This window comes from Pseudophryne corroboree, chromosome 3 (genome assembly GCF_028390025.1).
Source record: "Pseudophryne corroboree isolate aPseCor3 chromosome 3, aPseCor3.hap2, whole genome shotgun sequence".
NCBI lineage: Eukaryota > Metazoa > Chordata > Amphibia > Anura > Myobatrachidae > Pseudophryne > Pseudophryne corroboree.
In genome coordinates, this window is record NC_086446.1 from 76,276,698 (window position 1) to 76,304,331 (window position 27,634).

The following is a 27,634-nucleotide window of genomic DNA, read 5'->3' on the forward strand; positions in this document are numbered from 1 at the left end:
TTTCTTGTCAACCTTTTAACCATGTCGACCTAATGCATTTTGATCCATAGCGGTGGGAATAAGATGCATTTTCGGCAATAAAAGACACCCAATGTTAGAAGGGCTGTCGGCTCACTCACGCCAGGCATCTCGCAGTGCATGGCGTATTGAGGCTAGTTGAATGAAGGCACATCTGTAGACACTGTTGACCTATATACTGCCGACCTACTGAACTATACCCATGGTAGTTACTGCTCTGTTACATTTCCACAGACACGCCTCCCTGCTGGAACACAAGCGTTTCCTGACCTGTGGAATACAAGCCTGCTGGTCTCCATGGCAACACAAGCCACGCCTCTAGGGTGGACGTCACACTGCTCTCTGATCAAAAGGGCAAAGTCTGCCTTGTCTATGGTACTGCATGCAGCTGTAGAGAATTTGCTTACAGTCATTGAGTGATTTTTTTACTTGTGATCCTGATGAAAAAGCAAAATACTGTATATGTACACAGAAAAACTTGGTGAGTAATCTAATTTCAATATTTAATACCTGATTAGTTCTGCTGCTTCTAATTAAGAGGCAAATAAAAGTGCAAGCAACGTTTACTAAGAGGCACTGCTCAATTAGGTTATAAACTAACAGACATTATCATAGTAAAGCAAAAAAATGTATTTATTAAAACATATATGTATGGCCAAGCAATAAAACAAAAATGATGATAATATATATATATATATATATATATATATATATATATATATATATATATTTATATATATAATTTTTTTTTTTAAATATGTATCAATGCAGTTGCTCTGGTTGTGAGTGTCCCAAGATCAGGGGCGGATTGGCCCACCAGGACACCATGACAGATTCCGATGGGCTGGTCCCACATCCCCCTCAGCCAGGCTGATTCACACTCAGGCTGGGCTGGCTCACACTGCTTCCAGTACTTGCGGTTCATTGGCACGCAATTCGTAAGTTAGGCTAGAAAGGACTTCCAGGTGCCGCTAGCCATAAAAAGTGGTGAAGCTGTTCTACCAACGGGGGGACCTGGAGAAAGTTAACCAGCGCAGCAGCATGCTCTCCCTGACCCCGGCCAAAGGTCTATTCAATGAGCCCGGCCCGGGAGCAGCAGCATAGCGATGGTCGGAGCCGGGTTCACTACACCCACAGAGACGTTATTTTTAATGACATTATTTGCATTATCATGTTGGTGTAAGGGTTAGGGCGACCCCGGTCACACTGTATGGTTTGGGGACTGAACAGAACCTTGTTCTCAGGATGTCATCTGATCAGGCAGCACTCACTGGCAGCCCTGGGACAATCTCTAATGCAACGTCCTTCAGCCCTATAGCTGCCCAATGTCTGTCCATGGTGATGGGACTATTTATGTAATGCAGTGGCTACATATGTAATGCAGTGGCTACATATGTAATGCAGTGACTACATATATAATGCAGTGGTTACGTATGTAATGCAGTGTCTACGTATGTAATGTGGTGCTATTTGTATAATGAGGTGCTCTTTGTATAATGCGGTGCTATACGTGTAGTGCGGTGCTATTCGTGTTATGTGGTGCTATTCGTGTTATGTGGTGATATTTTTGTAGTGCAGTGCTATACATGTAATGCAGTGCTATATGTGTGATGTGGCTATGTATATAATGTGGTGGCTATGTATATAATGTGGTGGCTATGTATGTAATCAGGGGCGGATTGGCCACTTGGACAGATTCTGATGTGCTAGTCCCGTGTTTGTGTTTCACTACTTGTGTGTGCTCCCTCCCTGTACTGTGCTGTATGTAGTGTGTGCACCCCCTCCCTGTACTGTGCTGTATGTAGTGTGTGCTCCCTCCCTGTACTGTGCTGTATGTAGTGTGAGCTCCCTCCCTGTACTGTGCTGTATGTAGTGTGTGCACCCCCTCCCTGTACTGTGCTGTATGTAGTGTGTGCTCCCCCTCCCTGTACTGTGCTGTATGTAGTGTGTGCACCACCTCCCTGTACTGTGCTGTATGTAGTGTGTGCTCCCCCTCCCTGTACTGTGCTGTATGTAGTGTGTGCTCCCCCTCCCTGTACTGTGCTGTATGTAGTGTGTGCTCCCTCCCTGTACTGTGCTGTATGTAGTGTGAGCTCCCTCCCTGTACTGTGCTGTATGTAGTGTGTGCTCCCTCCCTGTACTGTGCTGTATGTAGTGTGTGCTCCCCCTCCCTGTACTGTGCTGTATGTAGTGTGTGCTCCACCTCCCTGTACTGTGCTGTATGTAGTGTGTGCACCACCTCCCTATACTGTGCTGTATGTAGTGTGTGCTCCCTCCCTGTACTGCGCTGTATGTAGTGTGTGCTCCCCCTCCCTGTACTGTGCCGTATGTAGTGTGTGCTCCCTCCCTGTACTGTGCTGTATGTAGTGTGTGCACCACCTCCCTGTACTGTGCTGTATGTAGTGTGTGCACCCCCTCCCTGTACTGTGCTGTATTTAGTGTGTGCTCCCCCTCCCTGTACTGTGCTGTATGTAGTGTGTGCTCCCCCTCCCTGTACAGTGCTGTATGTAGTGGGTGCTCACCCTCCCTGTACTGTGCTGTATGTAGTGTGTGCTCCCTCCCTGTACTGTGCTGTATGTAGTGTGTGCTCCCCCTCCCTGTACTGTGCTGTATGTAGTGTGTGCTCCCCCTCCCTGTACTGTGCTGTATGTAGTGTGTGCTCCTCCTCCCTGTACTGTGCTGTATGTAGTGTGTACTCCCTCCCTGTACTGTGCTGTATGTAGTGTGTGCTCCCTCCCTGTACTGTGCTGTATGTAGTGTGTGCTCCCCCTCCCTGTACTGTGCTTTATGTAGTGTGTGCTCCCTCCCTGTACTGCGCTGTATTATCTTTTTTCAATGAAATATATGTTTTAAAACTCTTTCAATTATATAGTATATATCTAAAATTAAAATTTTGTCCCTGAAGAGGTTAAGGAACATTTAGGGGTATTTATCAAAGAGAGGTAAAATTGTGAGATTACATGCGCAAATGCAGGAGTTTTAGAGGGGGGGTTCAAAAAGCAATCCACAATCTCCCGCTCTGCATAACATTGAAGCAAGTGCCGGAGTCTGGTGGAGTGGTTGAAGAATCTAATACAGACCTTGAACATACATATATTTCTCTGACGTCCTAGTGGATGCTGGGTACTCCGTAAGGACCATGGGGGTATAGACGGGCTCCGCAGGAGACTGGGCACTCTTAAAAGAAAGATTAGGTACTATATCTGGTGTGCACTGGCTCCTCCCTCTATGCCCCTCCTCCAGACCTCAGTTAGAATCTGTGCCCGGCCAGAGCTGCATGCACCCTAGGGGCTCTCCTGAGCTTCCTAGAAAAGAAAGTATTTGTTAGGTTTTTTATTTTCAGTGAGATCTGCTGGCAACAGACTCACTGCTACGTGGGACTGAGGGGAGAGAAGCGAACCTACCTGCTTGCAGCTAGCTTGGGCTTCTAAGGCTACTGGACACCATTAGCTCCAGAGGGATCGAACACAGGCCCAGTCCTCGGTCGTCCGGTCCCGGAGCCGCGCCGCCGTCCCCCTTGCAGAGCCAGAAGAACGAAGAGAAGTTGAAAATCGGCGGCTGAAGACTCCGGTCTTCATTAAGGTAGCGCACAGCACTGCAGCTGTGCGCCATTGCTCCCTTAGCACACCACACACTCCGGTCACTGATGGGTGCAGGGCGCTGGGGGGGGCGCCCTGGGCAGCAATTAGATTACCTTACTTGGCGAAAAGCACATAATACAGTCTGATAAACTGTATATGTACAGTAACCCCCGCCATTAAAGTACATAAAAGGACAGAAGCCCGCCGCTGAGGGGGCCGGGCCTTCTTCCTCAGCACACCGGCGCCATTTTCTCTTCACAGCTCAGCTGGAAGGAAGCTCCCCAGGCTCTCCCCTGCAGTATCCTGGTACACAAAGGGTAAAAAAGAGAGGGGGGCACATAAATTTAGGCGCAAAACTGTGTATATAAGCTGCTATAGGGGAAAAATCACTCAGTATAGTGTACATCCCTGTATTATATAGCGCTGTGGTGTGTGCTGGCATACTCTCTCTCTGTCTCTCCAAAGGGCCTGGTGGGGGAACTGTCTTCAAATAGAGCATCCCCTGTGTGTGTGGTGTGTTGGTACGTGTGTGTCGACATGTCTGAGGTAAAAGGCTCCTCTAAGGAGGTGATAGAGCGGATATGTGTGTGGGAGGGTGTCTCCGTCGACAACGCCGACACCTGTTTGGATATGTGTAAGTGCTGAGGTAAAATTATTGCACAAAAGGTTAGGGAACAGAAAGGAAATCTACCCTGGTCTGTCCCTATGTCACAGAGTCCTTCAGAGTCTCTCTATGTTCACTATCCAAAATAACAAAGTATCGACACGGAGTTTAACTCCACTGTCGACTACGATAATGCAAAGTTACAGCCAAGAGGGCTAAAAGATATTCAATATATGATTATTGGAATAAAATATGAATTGCATATCACTGATGACTCATCTGTCCCTGACACGAGAGTACACATGTTAAGGGGAAGAATGCTGAGGTAAATTTCCCTCCTCTCATGAGGAAAAAGAGCGGGAATCTCCAGACAAGAGACGGCAGCTTCCCACAAGAGAATTCTCAGGTTGTATCCTTTCCCCACTAGGGCCAGGATGTGTTGAGAATCTTCCCCTTGGGTGTCCTGTTTGCACTAGCTATTCTCAGGGATCCTGCAGATAGTGTGCACATTCTAGTATACTACCCAGACCGGCGATTGTGTCGGCATGGGTTTATAGCGCTGTGGCAGCGTGGACAGGTACCTTATCAGCAGAGATTGAGACCCTAGTATGCATATAAATATTTTAAGATGCTGTCTTAAGTGATAGATATATAATTATAAAGCATGCCCAAAGGGACATGAGTATACTGGGTCCTAGAGACAAAATCTATGTTGATTTCTGCTTGACGTGTCCTGTAGAATATACATTGGACAGATGATGCCGACTTAAGAGGCATATGGAAGGCTGAGGATTGTGTGGAGAAAGGTTCTCGGGCCTGGTCTCCACAGCTATAGCTGGTAATTCTGATATTTTGCCTTATATTCCTGCACAGCCTAGGAAAGCACGACATTATTAAATACAGCTTTTCGAATAAAGAAACAAGAAAGTCTGAGGTGCGTCCTTTCTTGTCAGAGCCGGGGGCAGAGGAAAGAAGCTGTACAACACAGCTAGTCCCCAGGAACAGAAGTCCTCCCCGGCCTCTACAAAAATCCACCGCATGTCGCTGGGGCTCCACAGGCGGAGCTAGGCCCGGTGGGGACACGCCTTCGTAAGTTCAGCCACAAGTGGGTTCACTCCCTGTTAGATCCCTGGGCAATAGAAATTGTATCGCAGGGATACAGGCTGGACTGTGAGAAGATGCCCCCTCACCGAGAACCCGGCGGGCTTCCCCCCAAGAGAGAGAGCCAGTGTTAACTGCAATTCGTAAATTGTATCTTCAACAGGTGGTGGTCAAGGGTCCCCTCCTTCAACAAGAGGGTGTTATTATTCGACCATGTTATAATCCCGAAACCAGACGGTTCGGTTAGACCCATATTGTATTAAAATCCCTGAACATATACCTGAAAAGGTTCAGGTTCAAGATGGAATCGCTAAGAGCGGTCATTGCAAGCCTGAAATGAATCGGGACATAAGGGATGCATACCTTCGTGTCCCCATTTATCCACCTCATCAGGCGTACCTCAGAATTGCGGTACGGGATTGTCATTACCAATTTCACCAAGGTAATGGCGGATATGATGGTGCTCCTGCGGAAGCAAGGTGTGACTATTATCACATACTTGGATGATCTCCTCATAAAAGCGAGATCAAGAGAGCAGTTGCTGGACAGCATATCACCTTCTCTGGAAGTGAAACGGCAACACGACTGGATTCTATATATTCCGAAGTCGCAGTTGGTTCCTACAGCTCATCTGCCTCGCCTAGGCATGATCCTAGACACAGACCAGAAGAGGGTTTATCTCCCGATAGAGAGAGCTCAGGAGCTCATGACACTGGTCAGGAATCCATTGAAAACCAAAACAGGTGTCAGTGCATCACTGCACTCGAGTCCTGGGAAGGATGATGGCATCATACGAGGCCATCCCCTTCGGCTGGTTCCATGCAAGGACAATGGAACTTACTGGACAAGTGGTCCGGATCACATCTTCAGATGCATCGGTTAATCACCCTATCCCCCAGGGCCAGGGTGTCTCTCCTGTGGTGGCTGCGGAGTGCTCACCTTCTCGAGGGCCGCAGATTCGGCATTCAGGACTGGGTCCTGGTGACCACGGATGCAAGCCTCCGAGGGTGGGGGGCAGTTACACAGGGAAGAAAATTCCAAGGTTTGTGGTCAAGCCAACAGACTTGCCTTCACATCAATATCCTGGAACAAAGGGCAATATACAACGCCCTAAGTCAAGCGGAGTTCCTGCTTCGCGACCAACCGGTTCTGATCCAGTCAGACCGCAGGGGCTCATGTAAACCGCCAGGGCGGCACAAGGAGCAGGGTGGCGAGGGTAGAAGCCACCAGAATTCTTCGCTGGGCGGAGAATCAAGTAAGCGCACTGTCAGCAGTGTTCATTCCGGGAGTGGACACGACCTCCACCCGGGAAAGTGGTGACTTCATCAGGAAGTCGTCACGCAGTTTTGCAAATTGATGGAAACTGCCTCAGGTGGACTACATGGCGTCCCACCTCAATAAAAAGATAAAAAAGGTTTTACGCTGGGTCAAGGGACTCTCAGGCGATAGCTGTGGTCGCACTAGTAACACCGTGGGTGTTCCAGTCGGTCTATATATTCCCTCCTCTTCCTCTCAGACCCAAGGGCTGAGAATTGTAATAAACGGAGGAGTGTGAACAATATTCTTTGCTCCGGATTGGCCAAGAAGGACTCGGTACCCGGAACTGCAAGAAATGCTCTCAGAGGACCCATGGCCTCTGCCTCTCAGTTGGGACATGTTGCAACAGGGACCCTGTCTGATCCAAGACTTACCGTGGCTGCGTTGGACGGCATGGCGGTTGAACGCCAGATCCTAGCAGAAAAGGGCATTCCGGATGCAGTTATTCCTACGCTGATAAAGGCTAGGAAAGACGTGACAGCAAGACTTTTTCACTGTATATGGCGAAAATAGGTTGCTTGGTGTGTGGCCGAGAAGGCCCTACAGAGGAATTCCAGAGGGGTCGATTCCTGCACTTCCTACAGTCAGGAGTGACTATGGGCCTAAAATTAGGATCCATAAAGGCCAAGATTTCGGCCCTATCCCTTTTTCTCTCAAAAAGAACTGGCTTCACTGCCTGAAGTTCGGACGTTGTTACAGGGGTGCTGCATATTCAGCCCCTTTTGTGCCTCCAGTGGCACCTTGGGATCTTAACGTGTGTTGGATTCCTAAAATCCCACTGGTTTGAGCCACTTAAGACCGTGGAGCTAAAATATCTCACGTGGAAAGTGGTCATGCTTTTGGCCTTAGCTTGGACTAGGCGTGTGTCAGAATTGGCGGCTTTGTCATGTAAAAGCCCATATCTGATCTTCCATATGGAAAGGGCAGAATGGAGGACTCGTCCCCAATTTCTCCCTAAGGTGGTATCATCGTTTCATTTGAACCAACCTATTGTGGTGCCTGCGGCTACTAGGGACTTGGAGGATTCCAAGTTGCTGGACGTAGTCCGGGCCCTGAAACTTTTTGTTTCCAGGACGGCTAGAGTCAGAAAAACTGACTCGCTATTTATCCTGCATGCACCCAACAAGCTGGGTGCTCCTGCTTCAAAGCAGACTATTGCTCGCTGGATCTGTAGCACGATTCAGCTTGCACATTCTGCGGCTGGACTGCCGCATCCTAAATCAGTAAAAGCCCATTCCACGAGGAAGGTGGGCTCTTCTTGGGCGGCTGCCCGAGGGGTCTCGGCTTTACAACTTTGCCGAGCTGCTACTTGGTCGGGTTCAAACACTTTTGCAAAATTCTACAAGTTTGATACCCTGGCTGAGGAGGACCTTGAGTTTGCTCATTCGGTGCTGCAGAGTCATCCGCACTCTCCCGCCCGTTTGGGAGCTTTGGTATAATCCCCATGGTCCTTACGGAGTACCCAGCATCCACTAGGACGTCAGAGAAAATAAGAATTTACTCACCGGTAATTCTATTTCTCGTAGTCCGTAGTGGATGCTGGGAGCCCGTCCCAAGTGCGGACTCTCTGCAATACATGTATATAGTTATTGCTTAACTAAAGGGTTATTGTATGAGCCATCTGTTGAGAGAGGCTCAGTTATTGTTCATACTGTTAACTGGGTATAGTTATCACGAGTTGTACGGTGTGATTGGTGTGGCTGGTAAGAGTCTTACCCTGGATTCCAAATCCTTTCCTAGTAATGTCAGCTCTTCCGGGCACAGTTTCCCTAACTGAGGTCTGGAGGAGGGGCATAGAGGGAGGAGCCAGTGCACACCAGATATAGTACCTAATCTTTCTTTTAAGAGTGCCCAGTCTCCTGCGGAGCCCGTCTATACCCCCATGGTCCTTACGGAGTACCCAGCATCCACTACGGACTACGATAAATAGAATTACCGGTGAGTAAATTCTTATTATATACACACACATTGGTCCTTTTGTACAATGGCTGTTGTATGGAATACAGTATTAATAATTAACACTATAGATGGTCTGTACTATAGGCTGTATAAAACATATTTAAGACATATAATTAACATAAGTGGTCAGGGAAAGTTTAAACATCCCATAATAAATTAATTCACTCATACACAAACATAGTAGAACCAGTAGAAGACAGAACTGCACTTTCTAAGTACACATTCTCCCACCTCATGGTAAGGCTCCTGTCTCTTCTTCTTGGTAGCTACTCTCTGGTCCAGTGCACTGATTGAGCACTCAGATCCACACACACAGCAAACTTGATAGAAGAAGCTGCTACCACTGGGCATGTACAGCAGCTCTGCTCTGTCCCTTATACTGCATGTTATGTCGGCAGCTCTAGTAATCGGATTATTTACTATTGCTATTGTGGTTATAATTTGAGCTGCAGGCTAAGTGGAGGAGGGTTTCCGGGCAACTGGAAACCACCGCTGTGTTTGCCCATGGATAAAGTACCAGTCAATCCACTCCTAATTTACATGTTACAGACTGTGTTTGAAAAATGACAGTCAGGAGCTGATTAATGTCTATCTGAATATATCATTGCAGCTCATGCATACACAGTGATTGCTGGTCTTATATGTCATGCTAATTACATTTCTTGCATGTAAAGAATAACTCTGTGCCAGATAAATGCACAAAATATGTATATTCCCCTAACACAAAACACAGCAATCTTCCTGGAAAAACTGCATTTGGTAGAATTATGAGTCTGTGAATGTTCTGTGTAATTGAGTAATGTACCTAGAAACTTGCAATGAGATTATCTGTTACAATTTATATATATGCCATGAGCGTGATATAAGGAGAGTTTTAATAGTATTAGCATCAGAAAGATTTTCCTGTAACAATAGTAACACTGGCTATGAGGCTGTTATAAGAAAAGGCTGCATCGTTATACCCGATTGCCTACATCTGAATGCAGTTTGATGGGTTCGGTATGAATGACCGTCAGACGGGATGCTGGTGGTCAAAATACTGACGCTGGCATCCCGATGTACAGTATGTTATCCCAACAGGGTGGAGTTTACTAATTTTATCCCTGTCCCCTACCCCCTAACCCTCCCTTTCCACAGCCTAACCCTAACCTCTCCCCAGTGGTGCCTAACCCTAAACACCTCCTGTCCCGCAGCCTAACCCAACCACTCCCCGGTGGTGCTTAACCCTAGCCACCTCCTGTTCCACAGCCTAAACCTAACCTCCCCCCTTAGAGCCTACGCCTAACCTCCCTGTGTTGGTGCCTAACCCTAACCCCCCTGTCCGCAGCCTAACCCTAGCCACCCCCCCCCCCCCCACCCCCCACCCCCCCCGGTGGTGCCTAACCCTAACCTCACCCCTGGTGGTGCCTAACCCTAACCTCCCCCTGGTGCTGCCTAACCCTAACCACCTCCTGTCCCACATCCTAACCCTGACCCTCCCCACATAGTGCCTAACCCTAACCCCAGGGCCGGCTCTACCATTAGGCAGCTTTAGGCGGCTGCCTAGGGGGTGCCAGTCACTGGAGGGCACCACTGAATTCATCTACCAAAAAACTGAAGGATGTGTCTGTATGCGGGTTAGTAATGAACTTGCAGATGTGGGGTTGGAACACAATAAGAAGCATACAAATATATGTATGTGCGTATATATTTATGTATGCGCACATATAATTAAAGGGGCATCCTGAATATTAGTGTGTCGGAGAGGTTTTGGGTTAGGCTGCGGGGAGGTAGGGCTAGGGTAAGGTTAATTAATTTCATTTAAAATGTCGGTATTATGGTTGTCAGGATGCTGCTGTCTGTATTCTGACTGGCGGCATTCCGTACCCAGCCCTAATTAAATACCCACACCAGACCCCATATACAGTGTTATACAGCATATAAAGAATGGACGGCACTTAAGGACTTTAAAGTGAAAGTATATTGTGAACAAAGTCACTAAATTTTGTAACTTGTTTACAATATATTTTATCACTTTAAAAGTCCTTTTCTCTGTATATCTATAATGATGCAATTCACCACAGCCCACCTAGTGGCCACCTGCATCACCCCTGGGAGGTGGGGGGGAGGGGGTTTTGCAGGTTAGGGGGCACTAGGGTGAAGATTTGCCTAGGTTGCAGGGAGTCCTTGCACCGGCCCTGCTTAATCCCCCTGTCTGCAGCCTAACCCTAACCTCCCCCGCCCCCCCCCCCCCCCCCCGGTGATGCCTAACCCTAATCTCTCCCCTGGTGGTGCCTAACCCTAACCTCCCCCTGGTGGTGCCAAACCCTAACCACCTCCTGTCCCACGACCTAACCCTAACCCTCCCCACATAGTGCCTAACCCTAATCCCCCTGTCCGCAGCCTAACCCTAACCTCCCCCCCCCCCCCCGGTGGTGCCTAACCCTAACCTCTCCCCTGGTGGTGCCTAATCCTAACCTCCCCCCGGTGGTGCCTAACCTTAACCACCTCCTGTCCCACAACCTAACCCTAACCTCCCCCTGGTGGTGCCTAACTCTAACCACCTCCTGTCCCACAGCCTAATCCTAACCTTTTCCCCCCCAGGGGTGCCTAACCCTAACCACCTCCTTTCCCACAGCCTAACCCTAACCCCCCCCCCCCCCGGTGGTGCCTAACCCTAACCTCCCCATGGTGGTGCCTAACCCTAGCCCCCTCGTCCGCAGCCTAACCCTAACCTTCCACCCCCGGCAGCATAACCCTAACTTCCCTGGTGTCAGTTAAACCTAACAACCCCCCCCCCCCCTCCCTCCCAGCAAAAATGAGTAATCTATGCTGGTATACTCACAACGGCCGGGATCCCGGCTGTCGGAGTTCCAGCATTGGTACCATGAACCTGTTGGAATTCTGAATTTTAACGGGTGTTGGGATTCCGGTGTCGGTTTTTTCGGCAGTCAGGATATTAACCGCCTCCCAGTTTTTCAGTACTGTGGAAGCTGCAGTACAATAAATTGTTTGATTTTGTCATCAATTCTTGCATATTAGATATGAATGTTATGTAAGTGGGTATAAGACCCATATACATTTTTTGTTTTCTTTTTTAAACTATAGGCCTTATATGTCCTAAAAACATGAATTTACCTAAAGAAAAACTACTCAAACACTTCACCATCGCAGTTAGGGACCACACAATCAATTTAGATTCCACAAACCTGTATATATTGACACTTCAAAACAAGGGAATAAACTCTATTAACTCCAATGTACATAAGGTTTGAGATGGTATACTGTCGTCAACAATATTGCTGAGATTTAGACAAGAGGTTAGTACACAGTCAAAATGATAGAGTCAAATAAATGAAAAAACACCAAAAATAAGTAAATCTAAAGTGACAAACTTATTTAACTTTTTATAACAGGTTTACAAAGATAACATTTTCAACCAATCAGAAACCTTTCAATCAAGAGTGCCCCTAAAAAAAGAGTATTTTTTTCTCCCCTGAACAATACATAGAATATATAGGCTTACCATACTGTCCTTTTAAACTGGGACCCTCATGACTTCCACAGGCTCTGTGGCTGGCTGACTTCAAGCCTGCATTTCACCTGGTATTTGTTTGCAGAGTGTATTGGGCTATCTGGTGCAGTGAAGTCAGTGCACACACTTAAAGACTTAAACAGTAATGCAGGTTTATTTAGTGTACACAGGTGACTCAGATGTAACACTGATAGGAGGAGCATATACTGTATATCACACAAGGTAACAGCATTAGGTAGTGGTACTTATCAGGAGATGTCTGTGGTGGTGAAGCATGGAGGACTGCATGACTCCCAGTGGTAGAGAAGATGATGCAGCATGCACTGGAACACTGTGAGTCTCTGTAGCTGAGATCTGCTCCCAGTCTCAGCTCTGCACACTTGTACACACAGGACTCTGTCTTTCAGTCTCTCACTGTGTGTCACACTCTCCACACTCTGAGATGGAGTAACAGGAACTTACATCATATAACTCCGCCTCCGAGTGACTCCTGGCACTAGAGGTCTGACACTAGGGGATGCACTCATAGACTGGTACACAGAAGGAGACAGGTACAGAGTGCACCATGGCCCTCATTCCGAGTTGTTCGCTCGCTAGCTGCTTTTAGCAGCATTGCACACGCTAAGCCGCCGCCTAATGGGAGTGTATCTTAGCATAGCAGAATTGCGAACGAAAGATTAGCAGAATTGCGAATAGAAATTTCTTTGCAGTTTCTGAGTAGCTCGAGACTTACTCCTCCACTGCGATCAGTTCAGTCAGTTTCGTTCCTGGTTTGACGTCACAAACACACCCAGCGTTCGCCCAGACAATCCCCCGTTTCTTCAGACACTCCCGCGTTTTTCCCAGAAACGCCAGCGTTTTTTCGCACACACCCATAAAATGGCAAGTTTCCGCCCAGAAACACCCACTTCCTGTCAATCACACTCCGATCACCAGAACGATGAAATTTCTTCATTAGGCCGTGAGTAAAAAAACAAACTTTTTAGCAAATTTACTTGGCGCAGGCGCACTGCGAACATTGCGCATGCGCAGTTTGCGACTAATCGCTCCGTTGCGAAAAAAACTAATGAGCGAACAACTCGGAATGAGGGCCCATATCCTAACACTCCCCCTCGCTTAAGACTGTCTCCGGTCACAAATTCAAAGAACATGACATTTTATCAAAAAAATCAATAAAGTCACTCCTGTAACTGAAAATATAATGTGAAGCAAAAACAGTAAGAATAAATCAACATTAACCATATTCTAGTCCACATTCCATCAGGAATGCAAGTAGCAAGTATGATGACAGTCCTTTTGTCAACATGTCAGCTATATTTTCTTCACTTGCAACATATTCCACATTGACGGACTTGTTTTCCACCAACTCACGAATAATATGATGTCTTATAGCAATGTGCTTAGACCGTCCATGATGCTTTGTGCTACAAGAAAGATCAATTGCTCCCTTGTTATCACACTTTATGTTGATGATCTCACTGTGGTAAAGAAGACCTAATTCACATAAAGTCTCTCTTATCCAAAGCGCTTCTTTTGAAGTTTCTGTGAGCGCCATGTACTCTGCCTCTGTTGTAGAAAGAGCAACTGTGGGTTGTTTCCTACTTGCCCAGCTTACAGCTGCACCTGCTAGTGCAAACAGGTATCCAGTATAAGAATGTCTATCATCCTCATCTAATCCCCAGCTGGCATCACAGAATATTTTTAAGCTGGTATCTAATAATCTTGTAAATTTCAGCTTTAGTGAACTTGTAGCTTTGAGGTACCTTAGTATTCTCTTTACTGCAATCCAGTGTTGTCTCCTAGGATTATTTGCGAACTGGCTTGGTGACATGGCCTTGACCATCTTTGTACTTTTATCAGTGGGAGTACTTACTGGTTTTGCATCTGTTATTCCGTACATGGAAATTATTGCCTCAATGTATGTTTGTTGGTCAATTGTGACAGTTCCCTCTTGCAGGTTTTGTACAATTTTCATACCTAATAGATGAGTTGCAGGGCCTAGATCTTTCAACTTGAATCTTTGTTAAAGCTGGTGCCTGACGTCAGTGATGTGATCTTCTTGACCTGCCAAAAGTAAATCATCCACATAGACAGCTATGATGAACAACTTTTCTTTGATGGTTTTGTAGTATAGGTAGTGATCAGTCTCTGACCTAACAAAGTTCATTTCTAGTAAAGCTGCATCCAACTTTACATACCAGCAACGACCACTCTATTTTTGAGGCCGTATAGCGACTTCTTTAAGAGACAAGCTTTCCCAGTTTGGAATATGTCCATATCATAATGTTCAGGTGGTTCCATATAAATTTCCTCAATCAATTCTCCATTAAGGAATGCGGAATCAAAGTCTAGTTGATATGTAGTGTTGACAGTTCTGTATCAATTGCTGACTTCCACTCTGTCCAATCACTGCTTGACTTTGCTTCCTGTATGCTTTGAGGTTCACAGTAAGCTATGTTTGCATACTCCTCACTGTTTTTCTTGGCTGGAACATCTTTGTTGCTCCTTGTGGAACTTCTGTTCTCTGACTTGTCTTCTTTGACACTCTCAGATTCAGACACGCTTTCTGCTGCCTGTACATCCAATGATACATTTTCTTGTTTCTCCACTGCTCCAGTTAGTGGTGCTGTCTCGTAGAATACCACATCTCTGGATTTAAGAAGACGTTTGCGTGTAACATCCCAAAGTCTGCTTTGCTCCCGAAGACACAAAGATGACTGATACTTGGATTTTTCCTGGACCACACCTCAAGTGTCATTTTACCTTTGACACCCACTGTGGGTGCTCGTTTCTTTAGGTATACTACAGTAGATACTGCTTCTGCCCAAAACTTATCTTCCAGGCCAGCATCACTTAACATAGTTCATGCTCTTTCAACAATTGTGCGGTTTGCCCGCTCACTCACGCCATTCTGTTCTGGTGTGTAGGCAATAGTTAGCTGATGCTTTATGCCATATTTCCTAAGGAATGCGGCTAAGACTTTGTAATCATACTCTCCACCGTTGTCTGATCTCAGGATCTTTAGTTTCAAACCTGTCCGATTCTCCACCAGGTTTTTGTACTCCACCACTTTGTTGACAACTTCACTCTTCTCCTTAGGAAGTACACTGTGAGTCTCTGTAGCTGAGATCTGCTCCCAGTCTCGGCTCTGCACACTTGTACACACTGGACTCTGTCTCTCACTGTGTGTCAAACTCTCCTCACTTTCTCTCTGGGATGGAGGAACAGGAACTTACATCATATAATTCTACCTCCGAGTGACTGCTGGCACCAGAGGTCTATCATTAGAGGATGCACTCATAGACTGGTACACAGAAGGAGACAGGTACAGAGCACATCATATCCTAACAGTTTTAAGCAGGTAGAGAACCTACATAATTCATTAGTGTTCTGATTTAAAGGGATAGTATGGTAAGCCAAAGTACACATACCAACAGTGCCAACTCTCCCTGATTACCAGGGAGACTCCCTGAAATAGGAGCAATCTCCCTGACTCCCTGAAGAGTCTTACAATCTCCCTGATTGCACCTTACCCCCATTATGTAGCTGTTATGTTATTCTTGGGGAGGGGGGTGGTCAAATCAGAGATGTATACATTTCCCTGCATTGGTTATAAGGCACAGTGATTCATGTGGCTATATGCATTTTAAACTAAGGTTCATTGTGGGCACTTATATAGAACCACTTGTAATACACAATACATGAGCAAGCCCAGAAAGTATCAGTGTATTTTCATCAAATAGTAGATCTTACTAACTGCTTTGGGTCACATTTATATTTATATGTAAATTATTTTTGATAGGACTCAGATGTAGCAGTGCACGTCCACTTTAACACCATGCTTAGGTTTTGCTTTCCCATCCTCCCTTAAATGTATGTACGGGGTAAGTTATTCCCCAATCCTCCAGTTTTGGGAGGTTGGTGGTATTGGCGGCAGCTGTGCCCATTTAGCCACCCCGCAGGGACCGTGTCCCTTGAGTACCTGCATAGAGAGCACCCTCCAGCTCCTCCATGGACAGTCTCTTCATGTGAGACGCCAGCTTCTACACTTTGCCCCGGTTGGAGAAGTCAGAGTCTGCCCGGGCAGATGTACAGGAGGCAGCCAGCGAGCAGTGGATGAGCATGCAGAGGTCAGCCATCTTCCCCGGTCCCATGGTTCTCTGCAGCCGAACTACTGCAACAAACCTCTTTGGGGAAAGTTCTCAGTCCTGCATTGATCTAGACTCTGGCATGGGTGGCTGTTGTGGGCCGAGGACACTGCTGGGCAGGGAGCACACTAGTCCTCATGGGTGAGATGATCAGGCTCTGGATCTGCAAGAGTCCCTGGGAAAGTGCAAACTGAGGAGGCTGTGTGGAAGGAAGGTGAGCAGTGGGGGGTTGGTGGTATCGGCGGCAGGTGGCATTGCTATCAGCCGTAGGCCCTTTGAATCCTGGGGTCCTTGGGCAACTGCCCATTTAGCCAATAGGTAAAGATGGCCATGGCAGCACTCACGGTTCATTTGATTTCCTGTAGACATTTATTGAAACATTTCAGCAAGATCACAAGATGTCCCTCCCAACATCTGTTTCGATAACAATTATAATAGTAAGCAAGTTCCCGAGGAAGCACTGTAAGTTATAACATCAATGGTGGAGAACCATATGACCTCCGCTATCGGTCAAAACCATCGGTCATCCCTAGGAGCAAAGACAGAAAAAACTCAGGCAGTTGTCAGTTCTCTTAATTACTTTTTAAGTCCATAGAAGAATTTTATTTTGGATTTGGTCAAATACCGGAAACCAATGTAGGGACGGAGGGCCGGATTCAGAGATGTCAGCAATCCCAATGGTTCAGGTACATCTCCGATGTTTTCAGATATATGCATGTGCAGATCTGCCTGTGATGCTGGTGGCAGTGCTCCCTAAGCTGCAGCTTGTTTGACTTGCTGAGGCCGTTGAAGGGTGGTGATGGACAGGGGTCGAGAAATATGGGGGGAGAGGAGGGGGGGTCGCTCCCATTTTTTGGCCATGCCAAGTCCAGTGCCTGTGTCCTTGGACATAGCTTCACTGACATATACGCACAGATTTATGTTACAAACAAAAAAATAATATGAAATACTGTATGTGCTAAAAATACATATAGGAAATATTAATATACACAGGAAAAGATAATGAGATATATTGCATACATGCTGTAACATGCTCTCCTGCTGATAGTGACTATGCTGAAAATCGCTGCAAAACACTGGTGGGGACGGAGACATGACAATGTGTTTTTCTGTGCCAGGTCTCCAGTCCACCCTAATGGCCATTAGTGATTCTGGCTATATTGGCAAGTATGACTTTACCAATATGCTTCCCTCTTACTAGCACATATCTGACAAAAGTCCTGATTTTAAGAGGGGCAGTCCCGATGTGCAGACCTCAGAAGAGGCAGGGACTACATGAAAATTAGTAGCATTTTACCCAAGGATCAGGCAGGGTTTGGTAAGACTGGGCATGTCTGGACTTCTCGTGTCTAAATGTTGGGAGGTATGCTAGTGAGCTGTGATGCACAGCAGTTTTATCTCATTACCCTGTTTATATCCTAGAGAAGACCAGTTCCCTAAGCATTAAGAATTCTCTGTTCTATATAATGTTCTCTGTCTTGTATTTCTAGGTGATGCTACATACATCCTCCATATCTCTATTAGAGGTCACCCGTCTATTGGTAAAAAAATACAAATCAGATAATCGGACTCTAAGGATGGCTGATGAACGGCTTCAAATAACTGAGCGGATTGTGAACCTCACCCTGGAGATCATTTATCTGTTGAATGGGGAGGTGAGGGAGTCTGAAAATGTCACAGTGACATCACTCTTATCTCTATTACTAACACAGGGACCTGACTGGGGATGTGAGGGAGTCTGGGAGTGTAACAGTGACATCACTCATCTCTATTGCTAACACTGGGACCTGACTGGGGAGGTGAGGGAGTCTGGTAGTGGTCACAGTTGCATCACTATTATCTCTATTACTAACACAGGGACTTAACTGGGGAGGTGAGGGAGTCTGGGATTGTCGTAGTGACATCACTATTATCTCTATTACTAACATAGGGCACCTGACTGGGGAGGTGAGGGAGTCTGGGAGTGTCACAGTGACATCAATCTTATTTCTATTGCTAACACAGGGACCTGACTGAGGGATTCTGAAAATGTAATTTATGCAATTCATGGGGAATAATTTTAGAAGTATTATTATATGCTGATTGCAAATATCCTCGTCAAGTAATATTTAGTATTTTCTGTTTTGACTAACAGCATTTGGCAGTTTTCAAGCACTGTCATGAGCCTGAGAGACCCAAACGCCGCCATTCCTATGTGTCAGAGGGTTTTAGTAAGACTCAGAGTTCCATCGCGGAGCCTCTACCTCACTCAATAATACATGATAGAGGCAATCAGCAGAAGATCCAGGAACTCGCCAACAAGATCATTCAGCTGCTGACTGGAGAGGTGACTGCTGGAAATTGGACATTATACCAGAGGTTCTCAAATGCGGTCCTCAAGGCACCCCAATGGTCCAGGTTTTCATTATATCCATGCTTTATTACCCGTGTCATGCGCTAGCCCAGGGAGACAGAGGGAGATTAGGGAGGAAAATGTGTGGCTTAGAGACTGGTGCAGGAAGAAGGGATTTGGTTTTTTGGAACATTGGGCTGACTTCTCGGTCAGGCGCCATCTTTATTGTCATGATGGATTGCATCTGAATGAGTAGGCGGCAGCAGTGCTTGGGGGAAGGACGGTCAGAAGATTGGTGGAGATTTTAAACTAGGCGGCAGAGGGGAGGGAACAGCAAGAAATTATGAACGGTTCAGTGAGAGCAGTAAGGAGTGAAGCATTAAGAAAAATGGGGGTGGAGAGGAGGGAAGGGGAATAAAAGCCAAAAATAGTAAACCAGGGAAAGCACAAAAATTTACATAATTTCTATCAAGCAATATGACATCATAGGTATTACTGAGACATGGTGGGATGATTGTCATGACTGGGTAGTACATTTGGAGGGCTATACTCTTTTCAGGAGAGACAGGGCAAATAAAAGCGGAGGAGTATGTCTTTATGTTAAGCCAATCTTAAAACCGTACTTAAAGAAAGGTATGTACAAGGGCACTGATGATAACATAATCATTATGGGTGGAAATATCCAGTGGCATCACAATGGGGGTGCGGGGAGGGGGTACGACTCGCAACCGGGTGTCACCCGCCAAGGGGTGTCACCAAAGTGTTGGGACCTGCTAGTGACAGGAGCTGGGTGCTGCACTGTAACATTACGTGCAGTGCCCGGCTACTGTCACCGTGTAGAAGCTGGTACTGCAGACTCAGGGGTAAGCCAGCACCTCCCATAACCCTCCCCCCCGTAGTGATAGAAATAGAGGTCGGGAAGTGTAGCTATGCCCCCTTATGACGGCACCCCAGAATGCCACACCCCCTTCTGACAGCACACGTGAAGCCATGCCCCTTTTTTTATAGAATCCGCACCAGAGGTTACATATGTAAGTGACGCCTTTAAAAATATCAAGTGGCGGTAAATGTTCAAAGAAGCTACTAATAGGGACATGCTATAAACCGCTAGATATTAGTGTGACTGAGGAAGCGCAACACCTACAGCAAATTGAAAAGGCTGCAGCAATGGGGGAAGTGTTAATTATTGGGAACTTTAATTATCCAGACGTAAATTGGTTATATGAGTCGTGATATAGCCAGGGAAAATAGGTTTTTAAATATACTAAAACAGGCATGTCAAACTCAAAATCCCAACTGGGCCGAATAATCAAGGTCTAAAGGCCCATACACACTTGACGATGCACACATCGTTAACGACCATCGTTAACGACTTCCCTTGAACTTCCCTTGAACAGCTGAGCAAACGACATGAGCATACAAACTACCAACGACCAAAGATGAAAGACCAAAGACGAAAGACCAAAGACGAAAGACCAAAGACCAAAGACCAAAGACCATAGACCATTCATCGTTGAAGCATCCAAGCTGAACAGTTTATTAAAATAATGAGCTGGGAACAGGACTGGTGAACAGTGGCTTGGTCGTTGGTCGTTGGTCTGTCACACCATACACATTCAACGACGTCTCTGGTCGGTAACGACCATAGTGGAAATTGAGCATACATGCTCCACAGATAAGCGAGGGTCGTTAACGTCCCGCGGGGCCGCGCATCGGTGGTCGTCGGATGCATACACACTTGACGATATAATGAGTGACGTCGTTGATGAGGGCTGAAATGAACGACGTCGTTCATTTTATCGTCAAGTGTGTATGGGCCTTTAGTCTGGTGTGGGCCGCAAGAAAAAGAAAGCGTCTCATATGCAATTTTCAAAAGTTTTTTAGAAAAACCAACAATAATGTATAATCAAAGAGATGTCAAGTTTCGTGAAGCAAACATTTACTTTAATGCAGTGGTGCAAGTAGGAAAAAATTGTTAGTGGTACTATGGGGGTCATTCCGAGTTGATCGCTCGCTAGCAGTTTTTAGCAGCCATGCAAACGCTATGCCTTCGCCCACTGGGAGTGTATTTTAGATTAGCAGAAGTGTGAACGGTTCTATCGCAGAGCGGCTACAAATTTATTTTGTGCAGTTTCAGAGTAGCTCAAAACCTACTCAGCGCTTGCAATCACTTCAGACCATTCTGTTCCGAATTTGACATCACAAACACGCCCTGCATTCGCCCAGCCACGCCTGCGTTTTTCCAGCCACGCCTGCGTTTTTCCAAGCACTCCATGAAAACGGTCAGTTGCCACCCAGAAACGCCCACTTCATGTCAATCACTCTGCGGCAGCCAGTGCGACTGAAACGCATCGCTAGACCCTGTGTAAAACTACATCGCATGCGCAGAACTGCCATTTTTTTGCATGATCGCTGCACAGCGAACAAATGCAGCTAGCGATCATCACAGAATGACCCCCCATGTGCGAACGCCGAATGCCAAAGAAATGGGTGTGTGATACACATATGGGGCTAGATACAAATATACCCTCAGTAGTGCAGTGCCAGATACACATATGCCCCAATAGTGCCAGGTACACATATGCCCCTAAAAGTGCCAGATACACTTATGCCCCCACAGTGCCAGATAACACACATCCCCCCACAGTGCCAGATACACATATGCCCCCACAATGAAAGATACACAGATGCAGGAGAAAAACCAATATACATTTATACTTAATTTAATTTACTTTTATTTGGCTGACTGTGGCTGGTGGCATCTTTGTGGCTCCAGGGTTGCAGGTTCCTTCTTCATATGGCTCCTCTGCATACTGCTGAGCTGTTTCTTCTTGCATGCAGAATGGGGGTTGGAGGCAGCGCTACACTGCCTGGAGCAGCTTGGGGCCAGGTGCGGGTTGCAGGGCCTGTCGGCTGTTTGGAGGGTGGAGACAAAGAGAGTGCCCTTCAGGCACTGAAGACTGAAGTTGCCACTGTGTACTCCCTAGCTTTGCAGTGTAGACATGATGGCGTCTCATACATGTAAGCAGCGCGCTAGTTGCAGGGTACCACTGCAGTATAATAGCAGGATCCGGCTTGTGATGTCCCCAGATCTCCCTTGGTCGCACCCTCCTTTCTTTGCACTGCCTCCTGCACTGTGGGGAGTCCACACAGTGCAGGGGGCAGTGCAAACAAATGGATGTGGAACCAAGGGAGATCCGGGGCACCACGGGCCAGACGCCACTATTCTATATCACACTGCAGTGGTACCCTGCAACTGGTGGCTGCTTACATGTATGGGACTGGCATACAGAGGCTGGGGGCCAGGTCTACACACAGCCCACGGGCCGCAAAATTAGGTGGTAGGGGCCGCATGTACATATCTGTACTAAAAGATTGCTACTTGTCCCAAGTAATTGATGAACCAACTAGAAATAGTACTATACTGGACCTATTAATAACAAATAATGTAGAGGTGATATCAAATATTAATGTAAGGGAGCCCTTGGGAAACAGCGGTCATAATATTGTCTCATTCGAAAATAAGTTTCCAAAAGCATCAATATAAGGGTTCAACTGACACTTAGATTGGATAAATTATTTAAAGGTAATAGCACTACAGAAATGTGGGACACCTTTAAAATGTTGCTGGACAAATTTACACATAAGTCCGTTCCCATGGGCAACAAAGGCCCATGTTGAAACCGATGTGGCTTAATAAGAAGGTAAAGGTAGAAATGGATAAAAAGAGGTGAGCATTTAATGGCTTAATAAGAAGGTAAAGGTAGAAATGGATTAAAAGAGGCGAGCATTTAAAGCGTTTAAATCTGATGGAAATGTGGAGGCTTTCCACTACTACAAAGAATGTAACAAAAAGTGCAAAAGGGAACTCAGAACTGCTAAAATAGAAAACTAAATGCAAATTGCAAACGAAAGCAAATCAAACCCCCAAAAGTTTTTTAAGTATATCAATGGAAAAAGGTTAAAAAAAAAGACAAAAGTGAGTTAGGTGAATTGATTAATGATGACAATTAAAAAGCAGAAAAATTTAATGAATTATTTTTGTCAGTATTTACTAGAGAGAAAGAAATGGTGGGAATACTATATAGTAACAGAAATGATAATGTTCCATCACTAAATATTTGTTTGAGTGAGGATGTGAGTGACTACATAAAATTAAGACTAACAAATCTCCGGGACCTGATGGACTACACCCAAGGGTTCTAATGGAGCTAAGCTCGGAAATAGCAAGTACCTTATACTTAATCTTAAAAGCTCCTATTATAACAGGCACGGTTCCTAGGGACTGGCGAATATGTAAAAGGGGAAGTAAAACACATCCTGGAAATTATAGACCAGTAAGTCTGACATCTATAGTGAGGAAAACATTGGAAGGTATAATAAGGGATAGCATTGAGGAGTACATGGGGTGCAACAAGATCATTAGTAGGAACCAGCATGGGTTTGTGTGGGATAGGTCATGTCAAACTAACTTAATTAGCTTCTATGAAGAAGTGAGTGAGAACATTGGGTGTGGTCTTTTTAGATTTTGCTAAAGCCTTTGACAAAGTGCCTCACATAAGGTTGATTTATAAATTAAGAGAGCTTGGTATAGAAAGCAACATGTGTAATTGGGTCAAAAATTGGTTGGAAAATAGGGAGCAGCGAGTGCTGGTCAATGGAACATTTTCAAGTTGGACTAACGTATTATGTGGTGTACCTCAAGGGCCTGTACTAGACCCACTTCTGTTTAACATATTTATAAATGACATAGGAGACAATCTTGAGAGCAAAGTGTCCATATTTGCAGATGACACTAAACTGTGTATGATAATTAAATCAGATCAGGTTGTAGAATCTCTGCAGAACGACATCATTAAACTAGAGGTTTGGGCAGCAAAGTAGAGTATGAGGTTTAACATAGAGAAATGTAAAGTTATTCGGGATGCGGTCAAGATCCTGTCGGATGGAATCCCGACGGTCGGAATACCGACAGCGGGATCTCGACTGGCACAATCCTGACATAGTCTCCCTCTGTGGGTGTCCACGACACCCATAGAAGGAGAACAAATTGCGTTGCGCTTGCCCCCCTGTCGGGATTGTGCCGGTCGCGATCCAAGTGTCTGTATTCCGATCGCCGGGATCCTGTCCGGCGGGATCTTGTACTGATCCCTGTTATTCATTGAGGGACCAGAAACAAACATGCAATCTATAAATTAAATGGGGTAAATGTAGGTAAATCGGTAATGGAAAAGGATTTGGGGGTGCTCATTGACAGTAGACTTAGCAGCAGTGCCCAATGTCAGGGAGCAGCAGAAAAGGCCAATAACGTATTGGCATGCATAAAACGGGGATTAGAGACAAGGGTGTAATCCTACCACTGTATAAATAATTTGTACGGCCACATCTAGAATACAGTGTACAGTTTTGGGCTCCACATTATAAAAAAGACTTCATGGAATTTGAAAAGGTTCAGAGAAGAGCTACAACATTGATTAAGGGCTTACAGTCAATGGATTATGAGGAAAGGCTTACTAGGTTAGATATGTTTACACTAGAAAAGTGGCGTCTAAGAGGAGACGTGATTAATATTTAGAAATACATTAGGGGTCAATGTATGGGATTATCAGGTGACTTGCTTATCAAGAGATCTGAACACAGGACACGCTGTCATCCTCTTAGGTTAGAGGAGAGGAGGTTTCATACCCAGCAAAGAAAGGGTTTCTTCACAGTAAGGGCAGTAAGGATATGGAATTCTCTGCCAGAGCAGGTTGTAATGGCTGACTCAATTGATAGATTTAAGAAAGGGCTTGACAAATTTTTAGCTGAAAAAGTCATCCAAGGATATAACCTTTAATATAAATGTATGGTAGTATCTGGGTCAATAAAAGTAAATCCAGAATATAGCAGTAGATAAATATAGGTTGAACTCAATGGACAATAATCTTTTTTCAACCTCAGCAACTACGTTACTGTGTACGTATGCTTTGCCACAGATGACTTAATTAGCACCTCATTCAATTCGATTTAACCATCTGTGCTGTGTGATAAATATACTAAAAACCTGGACCGTTGGGGTGCCTTGAGGACCGCATTTGAGAACCTCTGCATTATACAGTAACACCAGTGGAGGTGTCTTGGTAATGACTGTATCATTGTGTGTATCAGGTTCCTTTAAGGTGTCAGGACATCGCTGTCTATTTCTCCATGGAGGAGTGGGAGTACTTAGAAGGACACAAGGATCTGTACAAGGATGTGATGATGGAGAATTGCCAAAACCTTAGCTGTTTGAAGATGGATGAGGAGAGGAGTTTCATGACAGAGAGTGTATTAAATCTCACACTGGATATGTTCACACAGTTAACTGGAGAGGTGAGGGGTCTTGGAATATTTTAATGACATCACTCTTAACTATGGCCCTCATTCCGAGTCGTTCGCTCGGTATATTTCATCGCATCGCAGTGAAATTCCGCTTAGTACGCATGCGCAATATTCGCACTGCGACTGCGCCAAGTAATTTTACAATGAAGATAGTATTTTTACTCACGGCTTTTTCTTCGCTCCGGCGATCGTAATGTGATTGACAGGAAATGGGTGTTACTGGGCGGAAACACGGCGTTTCAGGGGCGTGTGGTTAAAAACGCTACCGTTTCCGGAAAAAACGCAGGAGTGGCCGGAGAAACGGAGGAGTGTCTGGGCGAACGCTGGGTGTGTTTATGACGTCAAACCAGGAACGACAAGCACTGAACTGATCGCAGATGCCGAGTAAGTCTGAAGCTACTCTGAAACTGCTAAGTAGTTTGTAATCGCAATATTGCGAATACATCGGTCGCAATTTTAAGAAGCTAAGATTCACTCCCAGTAGGCGGCGGCTTAGCGTGTGTAACTCTGCTAAAATCGCCTTGCGAGCGATCAACTCGGAATGAGGGCCTATATTACTAATGCAGAGACCTGACTAGGGAGGTGTGGGGTTCTAGTATTGTCACAGTGACATCAGTCACCTGTCATTATAAGTGCAAGTGACACTGCCTATGGTAGAGGCTTGCATAATATTCAGCTACTATTTGTCCTTTTTTATATTTTAGCACTGACCACCTCATTCACAAGGAAGCAGTTATTTCTTGTTAGAATAAGTATGGATTGCTCTTCTGATGTCTTGCAATGGGGTGGATTGGACATGCTGAGGTGATTGGATGGTTGGGGAATGTTCTACTGATGTTTTCTGATAGTATGAGTAAGGAATGTTCTTCTGATATCTTGTGATAAGTTGGAAATTTTGCAGTGACTGGGTGGTTATGGAATGCTCTTCTGTTGGGTTGGACATGTTGCAGTGATTGGATGGCTGGGAAATGTTCTTCTGATGTCTTGTAATAGGATGGGTTGGACGTGTTGAGGTGGTTGTGTAATGTTCTTCTAATGACTTCTGGTAGTATGAGTGGGGAGTGTTCTTCTGTTGTCTTGTAATAGGTTGAACATGTTGCAGTGAATGGGTGGTTATGGAATGTTCTGATGTCTTGTGATAGAATTGGATAGGCATGTTGCAGTGATTGGATTGCTGGGAAATGTTCTTCTGATGTCTTGTAATAGGATGTGCTGGACATCTTGAGGTGGCTGTGGATAGTTCTTCTGATGACTTGTCTTGTGATAGAGGGGGTCATCCCGAGTTGTTCGCTAGCTGTTTTCGTTCACAACGCAGCGATCAGGCAAAAAAAGTAACTTCTGCGCATGCGTATGGGGCGTAATGCGCACGCGTGACGTACTTTCACAACAGCCGATGCAGTTTCACACAAGGTCTAGCGACGCTTTTCAATCGCACTGCTGGCCACAGAGTGATTGACAGGAAGTGGGTGTTTCTGAGAGGTAACTGGCCGTTTTCGGGGAGTGTGTGGAAAAAACGCAGGCGTGTAAGATACAAACGCAGGCGTGCCTGGGGAAACGCAGGTGTGGCTGGCCGAACGCAGGTCGTGTTCGTGATGTCAAAACAGGAACTAAACAGTCTGAAGTGATCGCAAGGTAGGAGTAGGTCTGGATCTGCTCAGAAACTGCACAATCTTTTTTTGTAGCAGCGCTGCGAACCTTTCGTTTGCACTTCTGCTAAGCTAAGATACACTCCCAGAGGGCGGCGGCTTAGCATTTGCACGGCTGCTAAAAGCAGCTAGCCCGCGAACAACTCGGAGTGAGGGCCAGAATTGATTGGGGAATGTTCTCATGTCTTGTAGTGATAGCATACATCCCACAAGCTCTTCTGTTAGATATAATGTTCATGAATGAGCAGGAATAGGTCTGTGGATAAAAACTGACTCAAACAGCTAAAGTAATTTACCAGGTTCTATTCTTATTATTATATTTTAGCAAGAAAAGCACTCACCAGACTTGTAAATATTGCAGAACCAGTTTATCAAAAACCTCACATCAGCGGCAAACGCAGGGTCACACCAGGTTCTATTCTTATATATATTGTACACTATATATTGTACATGTTTATGTTTTAGAGGTACATATGTGTATTCATGGTGCTGCCCATTATCCTTACTGAATTTAGATGGAAATTTTGATGTCACAGAAAAAATGTATTTAAAAAAATGTAAATACACCATCCAAACATTGGGGGTGATTCCGAGTTGATCACACGCTGACGATTTTCACAGCGCAGCAATCGGGTTACTACTGCGCATGCGTATGCACTGCAATGCGCAGGTGCGTCATACGGGTACAAACAGCATCGTTGCTGTGCAAAGCTTCTAGCAACGAATCCATTCGCACAACTGATCGCAAGGAGATTGATAGGAAGAGGTCGTTTATGGGTGTCAACTGACCGTTTTCTGGGAGTGGTAGGGAAAACGCAGGCGTGTCCAGGCATTTGCAGGGCGGGTGTCTGACATCAATTCCGGGACCGGACAGGCTGAAGTGATCACAAGGGCTGAGTAAGTTCAGACCTACTCAGAAGCTGCAAAAAACGTTTTTGTCCCGCTCGGCTGCACAAGTGTTCGAACACTTGCAAAGCGAAAATACACTCCCCTAGAGGCGGCAACTATCTGATTGCTGCTCTGCAAAAAATAGCTAGCGAGCGATCAACTCGGA

The 27,634-nt window shown here is 45.7% G+C and overlaps 1 protein-coding gene across 1 annotated transcript in view; it reads left to right on the forward strand.

Moving 5' to 3' along the window:
• Positions 1-399: 399 nt before the first annotated feature.
• The window catches only part of LOC135054796 (oocyte zinc finger protein XlCOF22-like), an 85,610-nt gene continuing 58,375 nt past the window's right edge, over positions 400-27,634 (forward strand). The window contains exons 1-4 of the mRNA XM_063958132.1: positions 400-499; positions 17,733-17,897; positions 18,377-18,568; positions 24,722-24,925. Coding sequence (XP_063814202.1) covers positions 17,736-17,897; positions 18,377-18,568; positions 24,722-24,925 — 558 coding nt within the window. The 5' untranslated portion in view covers positions 400-499; positions 17,733-17,735. The remainder of the gene's footprint in view (positions 500-17,732; positions 17,898-18,376; positions 18,569-24,721; positions 24,926-27,634) is intronic.